We start from the raw sequence: 12,888 nt of genomic DNA, 5'->3' as shown, positions 1-12,888 counted from the left end.
TTTTTGAGAATAGAAACTAATCTCTGTTTAGGTGTAAGAATAGAAATAGGAAGTGCCTTCCTTCTTCAAGGGCAATTTATATATAGATATATCAGTATTTTACTACATATAGAAATATATATGCATATCTAGTTTAGATAAAGCCATCAATTGAGGATGCAAACAATATATACATAACCTTTTGCAATGTTAAAATCTTGCCGAACTAAGATTTGTATTTTTGTGCAATTTGCTAAGAGTCTTCAGTTTTTATAGTTATCCTTTTTTTTTTTTTTTTTTTTAAGTATTTCACAAAACACTTGAGCAGAAATATTTTCAAGTCATTAACAAGCATTTGTTAAATGCCTACTGTATTTTAGACACTTTGCTAAGTTCTGGAAATATAAAGAAAGGCAAAACCCATTGTAAAAGCAAAATTTATGCAAGTTTAATTTGAGATCATCTCAGAAGGAAAGAACTAAGATTAAGGAGCACTTGGAAATACTTCTTGTAAAAAGTAAAACTTGAGCTGAGCTTTGAAGAAAGTCAGTAAAATAAGGAGAAAATGAGAAGGGAGAGGGTTCCAGTCATGGGAAGACATTGAGTGATTCCATGCTTGGAGTCAAGAGATGTAATATTATGTTCCAAAGATAAGAAGGAGACTGATGTCACTGTGATGGGAGTTGAGGTCCCTTTAAGATTCCTTTCTAATTGCCCAACCCATGGCTGACCTTGATTCACAAATCATGGTCAAAGGCACCCTTTGAATATCCGAGCCCAGCCCCCACTCTCAGCTCAGCTTCCCCCAGCCCCCACCTGATCTGAGCTAACTGAAAAGCCGGCCAAGAATTTGGAACTGCCCACAATCTTTTGGGTATAAAAGGGCCAAACTGGAGCCCCCTCTTTGCAGGAGGCCTCCCTGCCAACACATGGTATCCTTCCAGCTATGTAAGGGTTCCTGCCCGCCCAGAGGCCATCTCTGGCCCTGGCGTCTTTCTAACTGAGCTTTACTTCCAAATTTCTACAATAAACCTTTTATTTATCAATCTAGGTTTTCGGGCCTGTAAATTCATTTACAGGAGACTCTTGGGGCCATTAGAGCTGATTTAACTTTGTATCCTTGTGCCGAATCCTAAGTGGTTGCCTGGGAGCTCCATGTGACTCCCTATACCCCAGTCTTGCCACTAGACCTCAATTAACCCTATTAATCCTATTGAGGTATATACCTCACCATTAGGTATTTACCTCATTTGGTTCCCTGTTAAACCTCTTCAACTGCACTGCAGAGTATGTGGAGAGAAAATAGGAAAGGGCCAGATTAAGAAAGACTTTAAATGCATTTTATATTTAATCTTATAGACAATAGGTAGCTATTAGAGTTTATTTTACATGTAGGGTTTTTATTTTACAAATATGGGCTTACAAAAAGTTTTAACTTTGGTGAAAGAATTGTGAATTTTTTTTTTTTTTTGCCTTTTATTTATAAGTAGACATTAGCCTTTTAGAAGAAAAAAAATTATTTGATTTGTGACAAGGAAAATTATCTCAAATTGAGATAGTTAATCAATTTTCATTTTTATTTGACTTTTTAATTGTGCTTTCCATGGTAATTTTTATCATTATTTCTTTGTCTGCAAAAGTCACTTATACTCCTCCCAACTAGTGATTCCATTGTTCTAATGTATATCTTGTTGGACAACTGTGTAGTTCTTCTTTCTTTGGTAGTTCTTTATATGCTTCTGAACTAATCAGTCAGTCAACTAGATTTATTAAGCACCTGTTAAATGCCTTGTGTACTCCTAGGTGCTGGGGATTATTATACTTCAAGTGTCTGTCACATAGTAGATACTTAAATGTCTTATGGACCAAGTGACTGAAATAATTATTGCTCTCAAAAATGTTTAAATCTATCAGGAGAAATAGTGTATATGAGCATATCTAGAATAAATAAATTTTGAATAAGAAACATACAAAAATTTACGTATGTATACATAATATGGCATATTATACAGAGTTTAAACAGGGTTTTCCAAAAGTTTTAATTCAATTTTAGGCTTTGGTAGCTATAGCTAAATGACTAGGGCATTGGCGTATGAAAGTTTAAAACTACACTAAGACTTTTATCTCATCCTGAATGAGATGACCAGTAAGAGGCGAGTGCTGAGCCGTTTGAGGGATTCATCACGTAAAAGTTTTTGTTGCTTCTTTAAGGAAGCGAATGATTCCATAAAGTGAATGTGAGAAGGGAGAACTTTCCATTTTTGGAGTAAGACTTCATTAATAAAAAAGCACCGAGATAGAAGATTGTGTGAAGAACAGCAAGATGATTTGTTTTGATTAGATTATAGTGTGGAAGAAGGAGAGTAATGTTTAATGAGGCTGGAAAGATTGTCTGGATTTGTTTTTTTGAAAGGCTTTAAAAACAAAGAGAGGAGATTGTAATTGACCCTTGACATGTAATTGACATGCTGAGATAAGTGTTTAAGGAAAATCACTTTGACTTTTGTGTGGAGGATTGGAGTAGGGAGGGAATATTATACAGAGAGACCAACCAATATTCTCCACCTTTTCCTTGAATAATAGATTGTGTTGGTAATCAAGTCTAAGATCCCTAAGGATAACAATTGTTCATTGTTTTCTAGTGTTAATGATTGGTTTGGAACCGTGATTACAGACTTAGAACTGCAAGAGATGTTGACTTCTCATTTTATAAAGAAACTGAGGCTGAAATGATTTGTTCAAGTTCACACAGCTAAGAAGTTCCTGGGGCAAGATTTGAACTTATATTAATTACCTGAATCCAAGACTGGTACCCACTATACAAACCCCCTATGGCAAATAATATCAGTTTAATTTCTTGAATTTCCTAACTCTAGATTACTCTATGTACAATGAGTGAAATAATTTTCAGAGGAAAGATAAAATTCTAAAAGAAAAAAAAATTAAAAGATCATCCGAATAACTAGATAATACTGAATCAGCCTGAGGTGGTTACAGCAAATTACAGATTACTTAGGTGTGGAGGGAATACAGTATACCTCATTGAAATTGATATTAGCAGTTGAAATCAGATCTTGAAGTAATAGAGTTCAGAATTTTTATACTTTTTATATTTTTTTCCTAATACATGCAAAGAAAAAAAATTAAAATCATTTTTAAGAAAAATTTTGAGAGTAATATTCTTTCAACTTGTTTGGAGGATGACCCTACTTAACTATTCTGTGCTGGCTCAATTGGTGGCTGTGGACAAAGAAGGGGAAAGTGAGATCAGTGGGTGGAGTAAGAGGAGGAGATTCATTCTCAGTGATGGAGAGAGAGAGGAAGGAGGTGTGGAGATTCCTATATCTAATCCCCTGACAGAGACCCAAAAGACCAGGAATAAAGATTTTTGTTTATCCTGACTCTGGCTGATTCTAAGATATCCAGGGTCACAACAGATTGTAGTCATGTAAAACATTTCCATATTAGCCATGTTGTAAAAGCAAACTCAGATCCCCAAATCAAAATAAAAAAGTTTTTAAAAAGTATGCTTTTATTTGTGTTCAAGCTGTATTAGTTCTTTGTCTGGGGATGGATAGCATTTTTTTTTTTTAAATCATAAGTCCTTTGCAACTGTTTTGTATTGCTGAAAACAAATAAGTTAATGATCTTATAGATTTGCTGTTATTTTATACCATAACAATTTGCTGTTATTTTATACAATTGTGTAATTTTTTACAATTATACAATATTTATATTACAACATAAAAATAGTATTTTATAGTTTTATACAATTGTATAAAATTTATACAATTTTAATTATACGTAAAAGGCTGTATTTTATACAACTTTAATGATATGTTTATACAATACAATTTATACAACACAATATATTGTGTGCAATTATGCAATTTATACAATGTATAAAATGTATTTTTATATGGTTAACAAAACAAAAATTTTCTATTTTGTTCACTTTGTATCAGTTCATTTAAATCTGAATTTTTTCTGAAATCATCCTGTTTATTATTTCTTTTTTCCTAAGTAGTATTTTATTTTTCCAAATACTTGTAAAGCTAGTTTATAACATTCTTTTTTTTTTTTTTTTTTCCCTGAGGTAATTGGGGTTAAGTGTTTGAGACCATATTTGAACTAAGGTCCTCCTGACTTCAGGGCTGGTGCTCTATCCACTGCACTGACTAGCTGCCCCTTAACATTCATTTTTGTAAGACTTTATGTTCCAAATTTTTCTCCCTTCCTTCCTTCCTTCCTTCCTTCCTTCCTTCCTTCCTTCCTTCCTTCCTTCCTTCCTTCCTTCCTTCCTTCCTTCCTTCCTTCCTTCCTTCCTTCCTTCCTTCCTTCCTTCCTTCCTTCCTTCCTTCCTTCCTTCCTTCCTTCCTTCCTTCCTTCCTTCCTTCCTTCCTTCCTTCCTTCCTTCCTCCCTCCCTCCCTCCCTCCCTCCCTCCCTCCCTCCCTCCCTCCCTCCCTCCCTTCCTTCCTTCCTTCCTTCCTTCCTTCCTTCCTTCCTCACCTCCTCCCTCCCCAAAATAGCAAGCAATCTGATATAGGTTAAATATGTGCATAATTTCCATACTTATCATATTATGCAACAAAAATAAGGCCAAAAGAGAGAAAACAACGAGAAAGAAAAAACCAACAAATAAAAAAGTGTGAAAATGCTATTCTTCAATCTATATATAGTTTTCAGTTTTTTCTCTTGATGTGTGATTGGCATTTTACATCCTAAGTCTCTTATAATTGTCTTGAATTACTGCATTACTGAGAAGCTGCTAATCATTTTTGATAACATAGTACTATTCCATCATAATCATATATCACAACTTGTTTGGTCACTCCCTATTTGATAGATATCCAATTTCTAATTATTTGTTACCACAAAAAGAGCTGCCGAGATGTTTTTATACATGTAGATCCTTTTAATTTCCTTTGATCTTTTGGGGGTACAGACTTAGTAGTGGTATTGCTTGATCAAGAGGTATGCACAGTTTTATAGCCTTTTGGACATTGTTCCAAATTGTTTTCCTGTAAACTTTTTAAGAATTATGTTTTTTTCCCAATTGTTTTTGCAGCAGTAGTACCTAACAAAATGCTTTTGCTTAATGGTTATTTAATAAATGCTTTTTGAATCAAAAAAATTTTTTTTTTTTAAATTAAGGGTGTGAAAAAATTGGTTCCTTGTAACTAAAAACTTTGGTATTCTTTTGTAAATTAAGTGTTACTTATTATTTTTTACAGGTGATTAGACTTTTCATAAAGGGTTTGATTAGACATTTGCTTTTAGATCTTTTAAGTCTGTGTAAAATAGGTGATGGTAAATAGTGCATTGTAATGGACATAGATTGCCTGGAATCTTAAAGTTGATTTTTTTGAATCATTTTAAAGCTCCTCAGTTGATTTATGATTGGTAAGAAAAGGGGAAAGATGTCAAGCAAAACAAGCTATTTTTTGCTTGCAGTTATGGATTCTTATCTGGCTAAAGGAAATGGATTAGTTGTAAAACTCTACAAGTTTTACCAACTAAATGGAAGAATGGAATACTCAGGAGGGAGTGTGTTGGGAATAAAGATTATTCAATGAGTTATCTTATGACATCATACTTGTTTGAATCTTTTTCAAACTTTTACTCTATTTTGAAGCATTTCAAAATACAATATTGAAATGGTCTTTGATAATGATAGTATGGGAGCAGCTAAGTGGTACAGTGGATAGTGCACCAGCCCTAAGTCAGGAGGACCTAAGTTCAAATCAGGTTTCAGACACTTAACATTTCCTAGCTGTGTGACCCTGGGTAAGTTACTTAACCCCAATTGCTTCAGGGGGAAAAAAAGATAATGATAATATGTCTCTGAGTAACAGAAACCAATGGTATTTATTTTCAGAAAAAAAGCAGCCTTAGATTCAATAAGTTAGAGAGTTTAGGAATTTTATATTAACATTTGTCTGACTGAAGAAAATCTTTGTGCTTTTAAAGTTCTTTTTATATCAGCAAGAATCATTTTGATATGTTGTAATCATTTGTAGTAAAGATCAGATAAATATTGTTATTATAGGTTAGATATAAAGTGCATTTTAGCACTTCTATTTTTGGAATAAACTTTTGATTTCGAGGATTATCTGCATTAAAATGTTTTTCCTTTCATGTCTTAAGTAGTTGAGTTTACAAATGGTAAATTGACTACTACTTTTCAAGGTCATTTCTATTATCCTGTGAATATATACTTCCAGTGTGTTTGATCATTTATTATTATTAATTAGCCTGACAATTTTTTATGTATCTATTTCTTTTGAAGAAGGAATTCATATAAATGTGAATTTTTTTTGTCAATAAACAATTGAGATTTTATTGAAGATCTGTTGCATGCTCAGTATGTTTCATAAAGTTGAATGGGTGAGGTAGGTATGACACAAGGGTAGTATGATGCCTTTTTCCCTGTAATCTTGTTGTCTTTTTGGGAGGGCAATTTTAATGATATATATTCTCATATTATCTCCTTATCTGTGAAAATTCATCTCTTTATCTGTGGATACTAAGACATATGGAAACAAAGATGCGATTTCCAAGTGTCAAAAATAGGAAGGGGGAGCATCTGAGCAGTGGATTTTTAAATTTATTTGTCGTATACTTTTCTCTGCCTAACCCTGATCACATGCCTATTTGTATTGCTAGGTAGTGAAGGTGAAATTAGCAGAGATATACAATATCTTAACCAATATAAAGCTCAAGAGTTTTATGCACAACAAGATGATGAACAGTCCCAGGGATGGGTGTCCTGGGCTTGGTCATTTGTTCCTGCCATTGTGAGTTATGATGATGGAGAGGATGATTATCTTGGAAATGAAACAATAACAACTCTGCATCAACAGAAGTCTCAGACTTTAAAGGATCCAATTGTTTCTGTAGGATTTTATTGTACAAAGGCCACAGTGACTTTCAAGGTAAGTTTTCTTTTGCAATATACTAAGTTTAGTTGTTTAAAATAATCAATACATTCCCTTTTATAAAGCAAAAGAAAAAAAAAACGAAAAAGAATTCAATAAATCTTGCTTCTGGAGAGAAATAAGCACTATAGTATAATAGAATTATAGTTGTTTTTATTGATGTTTGCTATAAAGTCAAATGACTAAAAAATTGATTTATTTATTGTGATCAAAGTTGTAACCATGAAGTAAATTATGTAAATTATAATATAATTAAGTTATGACATGGATTGGTATTGCATGGATTTGGATTCATTACAAGTCAAATCATTCCCTTCAGTGCTCCCTGTCCCCACCCCCGTTCTCCCATGTAATGATTACATTGCCAAAGCTAACATTTTATATGATTAGTGTGTGAATTTTGTCCATCCTAAAACACTATGAGTAAAGGATTCCATGGATTTTTACTTGCCCATGCTAAGATAAATATCTTTATACTAAAGAGTGTCTGTGGAATTAGTTTTTACTGATAGAGTGACATGGTAGTTCCTGGAATTCATTTATTTGATTGACATAGTAATGAATCCAAACAGAACTGATATTTCAAAGCACCCAGGATAAAAGAGATTTTTCATGTTGACATAATTTAATGATTTTTCTGGTTTAGTTAGGATCACTTTGCTTTGCTAAATGCTGTGCATTCAAAAATGATTTTTGAAAAAATTAGCAAAATTTATATTATCACTTGATAAATATTTTCCTTGATAAATCTGCTTTTAAATTTCCTGAAGAATACCGAAAACTTAACTTACTATGGAATTTTCATATTATATTAAAATTAATTAGTATCATAATTTAGCAAAATTAAAAATGATTGAGGTTAAAATATTCCTTTCAAATAGAATAAAAACTTATTGGTAGAAATTTTTTACTATGTTGCTATTTTTATATGAATAAGACATAATATGAGCCAGTCATTTGTACTGACTGTTAATTCAAATTTATGAAGAAAATTAAAATTATTTTGATAAAGGAACTATCCTATTTCAGATCATTTTTGTGACCATATACTTTCAAATATGAAAATAATGAAGCCTTATGCTAATGCTTCTGTTAGTTTTACTGATGAAAATAATAGTATGTAATTGAGTCAGGATGGACATTTTCATAGGAAATACATATGTCTATAAAGTATAAGGGAAACATTCTGATAGTTAAGGGGAAAACATTAGAATTCATTGTTTGGCTTGCATGCTAAAATGTATGGAATTAATTTGTGGTTCATATTTTGTTTAAAAAAAAAAAAGGTCATATTTCTGCATTCGTATTCTGAACAAGTTGATACCATTTCAGCAAAAAAAAAAAAAAGTCAAATTAAATGTAGCATTTTTCTAATAATGTTGAAAATTGTTCTTGTAATGTTTGAATTCTTTTAATCAATTAATTGCTTTTCCTCTACAGTAATTGCAGACAGCTGAAGAGCAATCAGGTTTAAGAAAATCAATTTCTATTTCAGTGTTTGGCTTAGAAAATTTTACTTTAAAACAGCAACCATGTGTATTTCACTATTGGAAACAGCCAAAAAAATGAGAATTTGTGATTTCAAAAACATTTTATGTAAGAAGTAATGATTTGGTACAAGATAGAATAAATAATAGAATTCCCAAACTAAAAAGACCATGCCTAAAATTAACTCTTTTGTGGAATTTTAAAAGGACATTTAAGTATTGCTATGCTTTTGTTTTACTTGGATGTGATCGTTAATTTGAATGTATTAAAGTTTGAAGAATATTCTGATTTCTTCAAGGACAAAGGTTACTTGAACATGTGCAGAAGGCAATGAATAAATTTTCCTTTGAAAATAACAGGAAGAAATTTTGGTAATGATTAAACAGAACTAAGCCCAATTTATGTTGTAACTGAATTGATGTAGTATTTTGTAGATTTTAAAGCTCATTATAGATGCTCATTTGCCATTAACATTTCTCTTGCAGCTGCACAACTATTGCACCTTTTAAAGCAGTCTTATTATAACAGGAAACTAAATAAAAATACTGTGGTGGTCAAGTCATATGCCATATATGAGATTAAATTGGCATATTCAGCAACAGGGTCTTATGTTCTAATGTGAATAATATGTTACAGCTGTTTTTATTGCACCTGTTTCCTGTACCATAGTAGATTTTGATCAATAGTAAAGTTTAATTTGTTTTCATCAATTAGTCTAGTTATGACAGATTTCTGCTCTTTAGTGCTAATTTTGGTTTATTTAATTTGTTTATCATATTGTTTCATAGCTCACTGAAATGCAAGCTGAAAGTAGTTATTATAGCCCTCAGAAAGTAAAATCAAAAGAAGTAATATGCTGGGAGCAAGAAGGAACTACAGTTGAGGTAATTTTCCATCATAAATGTATGTATTTAATTTTATAGTAATAATTCTGGAAAGTTGGTGTACAATAAATATTTTTTACCAGTTGCATATTTTAAAATGCCATTTATGTCATTGGTTTAACATTCTTTTATTTGACAAAAGAGATCACTGAAATACTTCTTTTTAAACGGCTTTACTGTATTGTATAACATTACAGAAGAAAATGATGCCACAGATTGTTAGATAGTCCAAAAGATTACATGAGATTCTTGTGACACTTGATCTGTATTTCAAATTCTTGTGTTTATTGTACTGATTTTCTTCTTATAGGCCCTGATGATGGGAGATCCTTTCTTTGATTGCCAAATTGGTTTCGTAGGTTGCCGAGCCATGTGCCTTAAAGGAATTATGGGTGTTAAAGATTTTGAAGAGAATACGAATAGATATGAAGCTGTAAGTAAACATTTTTTAAGATAAGATGCTAAAAAAGTAATGTCACATCATTGTTTGTGAACTGATTAAAGGACTTTTTAAACAAAATCTTAACAAAATAAATGATAAATTACAAAAATAGGAAGTGACATGTACTTTTTTATGGGTACTATGCAGGGATTGTTTACTTACTGATATGTCAACAAAACAAAAAAGTGAATAAAACTAAATGTTTAGATGGTAATTCCAGATAGCTTTCAATTTAGTGGTTATATTTCGGTCAAAATCCACTAGGAATTTTCTGTAATGGTAGCTTTATGAAAAACCAATTTGGAATAATATGTTGCTCTTCAATTTTGTTGTGTTAACATGATTTATTTTTTAGTAGTCAATGAACTGTAACCTTCACTGTGTGCATATCATTTCTTTTTTGTCCTGAAACACTGGGGGCCTCCCCCTCCAAGACTTCTTTCTTTCTTTCTTTATTCATTCATTCATTTGCTTGCTTATTTATTTGTCTGTCTATCTATTTATTTATTATTGCTTACCTATCTATCTACCTAGATGGTTTTTTGGGGGGGGGCCTTAGGTGAAAGAAGCCATTCTTTGCTTCAATTCATATCTGTCTTTAATCATTGAATGAAGGGGCAGCTAGGTGGCGCAGTGGATAGAGCACCAGCCTTGAATTCAGGAGGACCCGAGTTCAAATCTGGTCTCAGACACTTAACACTTCCTAGCTGTGTGACCTTGGGCAAGTCACTTAACCCCAGCCTCTTTTTAAAAAAAAAAGAAAAAAAATCATTGAATGAGTGTGACCTCATTCAAATTGAGACCTATTAAAGACATGAATGAAAAAGGCCAAAAGTCTCTCATTGCTTCCAGGACCATCTGCAGCTGACCTGATCTATATTTGGCCATTCTACCCAGATGGTTCTGGAAGGGTGGGCGAGACAGATGACCTAGTCTTCCCTCAGTTAAATCCAGTTTACTTGAATGTCATGGCTTTACTTTGGTGATGTCCTCATCAAGAACATAGGACTACCAACTATATATATATATATATATATATATATATATATATATATATATATATATATATATATATATATATATATATATATATATGTGTGTGTGTGTGTATGTGTGTATGTGTGTGTGTGTGTGTGTATGAATGTATGTAAAAGCAAAAGTCTTAATTGCTTCTACTGCCTAATAATAATTTTTCTTCTTTCTCCTCATATTTTTTCATTTTAAGGAAGCATGTTTCTTCATTTGTGGTGAAAATCTGAGTACCAAAGGCTTGACATACCTTACAAATTCATTGTTTGATTATCGAAGTCCAGAAAATAATGGTATTCGTGCAGAATTTATTTTGAATGCAGCTCATCATAAGGTCAGAGAACAAACTTCTAAGCCAAATTCTAGTCTGTGTGTGGCATACACACTTAAGAATAGTTGATTGCTATCATTGCTGTCAACTGTCATTTGTTGAGTTCTTCTTATTAATAGTAATATGCAGCAGAAAATTTCTGCCCTATTTATACCCCCAATGTTTTTGTTTTTTTTTTTGAAAAAGGCTGCTTCATGAGTGCCTTGTTTTGTTTGTATAGCATAGAAGAATGTGTGTGTGTGTGTGTGTGTGTGTGTGTGTGTGTGTGTGAGATGTATATGGAAATATATTTTAAGAGTTTTCTTTATGTTTATGTATTCATATTCAACATTTATCTCCTCAAATAGTTTTTACTGTGTTTAGTAGTTATGCATTTTTGAGAATTCTTTTTTGGCTGATTCAAATTAAATTCTCTCAGTTGATTCAGAAGGAAGTGGTGGAAAGAACAGGAAATTGAAATTTAGATGATTTAAGTTTTAGTCTTTTGTAGCGAGCTGTCTTCTCTAGAAGCCTGGATTGCTCTCTGGGAAGAGATCTGCTGTGTCTACTCAAATCTCTCAGACAGATTCTTCTTCCTGTAATGAACCGTTGTCTCCAGGCAGTTGCTGTTAACTCTTGTCCAAAGAAGTGACTTCCCTTCCTGCAGAGAGCTCCGTCAAGCCTGATGCAATTCAGAGTCTTCTTCTTTCTCTGAGAGTCCTCTCTTTTATTCTCCCAGAGAATGGGCGTGGGATAATGCAAGGGCTTCTGGGAAGAACCACCCCAGCCAATGAGCTTGCCCCCTCTATCAAGTCAACCTGAGTTCTCACCTTGTAATTGTCCAGAAAACCTGAATTCTCACCTTGTCACCATCCAGACAACCTGAGTTCTCACTTAGTAATCCTAACAGTCTTTCACTGTTAGTATTTAACAGTGTGACCTTGAACAAGTTGCTTAACTGTCCAAATACTCACTTAACAAATGAAGGAGTTTGACTTAAGTTCCTTTTAGATCATGATCATAGAATTTCTTTTACCTTTGTGGTAAAGACAGATAATGTAGAATAGTAGATAGTGAGTTAACCTTGAAGTCAGCCTCTTAAACCTACCAGCTTTGTGACTGTGGGCTAGTCATTTAGCTTCCCGGTATGCAAATTTTAAGAGAATATGAAAGAGAAGGTACCAGTCTATTAGTAGAGGGAGTTTTGTTGTCTGGGAATTCCCAGTTTGAGGAAAGTCCCAAGTGATTTCATTATCCTATTTATTTCAGTATCCCCATTATTGGTTTTTTCCCCCCACCCTTTATTTCTTCCTTTCCATTTTTCTTTTCCTTTCTTTTGGGGCAATTAGGGTTAAGTGACTTGTCTAGGGTCACATAGCTAGAAAGTGTTATGTGACTAGATTTAAACTCAGGTCTTCTTGACTTCAGGGCTGGTGCTCTATCCACTGTGCCACCTAGCTGTCCCCATTTTTCTTATTTGTAGTTGATTAATCTAATCTAGTAAAGTTAAATAGAGCCATCTACGTTGGTGTTATTGGGGAAGGAAACAGTTGTTGGTCTTGATCTTAGAATTCTCCCAAAAGCATTGCAGTGGACCTGCAATTTCATTTTTATGGGTATTATTTCTGTCAATACCGACCACAGTCCCTGTACTGTCATTAATACTGTACAAAGATCCACCCAACACACTAGAGGTCTTCTAATACACTTTTCTATATTTTACAAGAAGGACATGTGAGCAGAAATGGCTTAAGGGATATCTTCAAATGTTATATCATCAGAAATGGAGGTGATAATCTAGCTAGATTAAGGTATAA

At 32.9% G+C, this 12,888-nt stretch overlaps 1 protein-coding gene across 11 annotated transcripts in view; it reads left to right on the top strand.

Moving 5' to 3' along the window:
• VPS13B (vacuolar protein sorting 13 homolog B) overlaps positions 1 to 12,888 on the top strand; it is a 973,300-nt gene that overhangs the window by 62,721 nt on the left and 897,691 nt on the right. For all 11 annotated transcript variants that reach the window (XR_012482416.1, XR_012482414.1, XM_074268391.1 and 8 more), the window contains exons 7-10: positions 6,647 to 6,915; positions 9,195 to 9,290; positions 9,601 to 9,723; positions 10,958 to 11,095. Coding sequence is in view for 9 of the 11 variants with exons in the window: in XM_074268391.1 (XP_074124492.1) it covers positions 6,647 to 6,915; positions 9,195 to 9,290; positions 9,601 to 9,723; positions 10,958 to 11,095 (626 nt within the window). In the remaining 2 variants the exon portion in view is untranslated. The remainder of the gene's footprint in view (positions 1 to 6,646; positions 6,916 to 9,194; positions 9,291 to 9,600; positions 9,724 to 10,957; positions 11,096 to 12,888) is intronic.

The sequence above is a fragment of the Sminthopsis crassicaudata genome, chromosome 1, assembly GCF_048593235.1.
Source record: "Sminthopsis crassicaudata isolate SCR6 chromosome 1, ASM4859323v1, whole genome shotgun sequence".
Classification (NCBI taxonomy): Eukaryota; Metazoa; Chordata; class Mammalia; order Dasyuromorphia; family Dasyuridae; genus Sminthopsis; species Sminthopsis crassicaudata.
The sequence above is the reverse complement of the archived record's forward strand: the minus strand, read 5'-3'. Positions and strand labels throughout refer to the sequence as shown.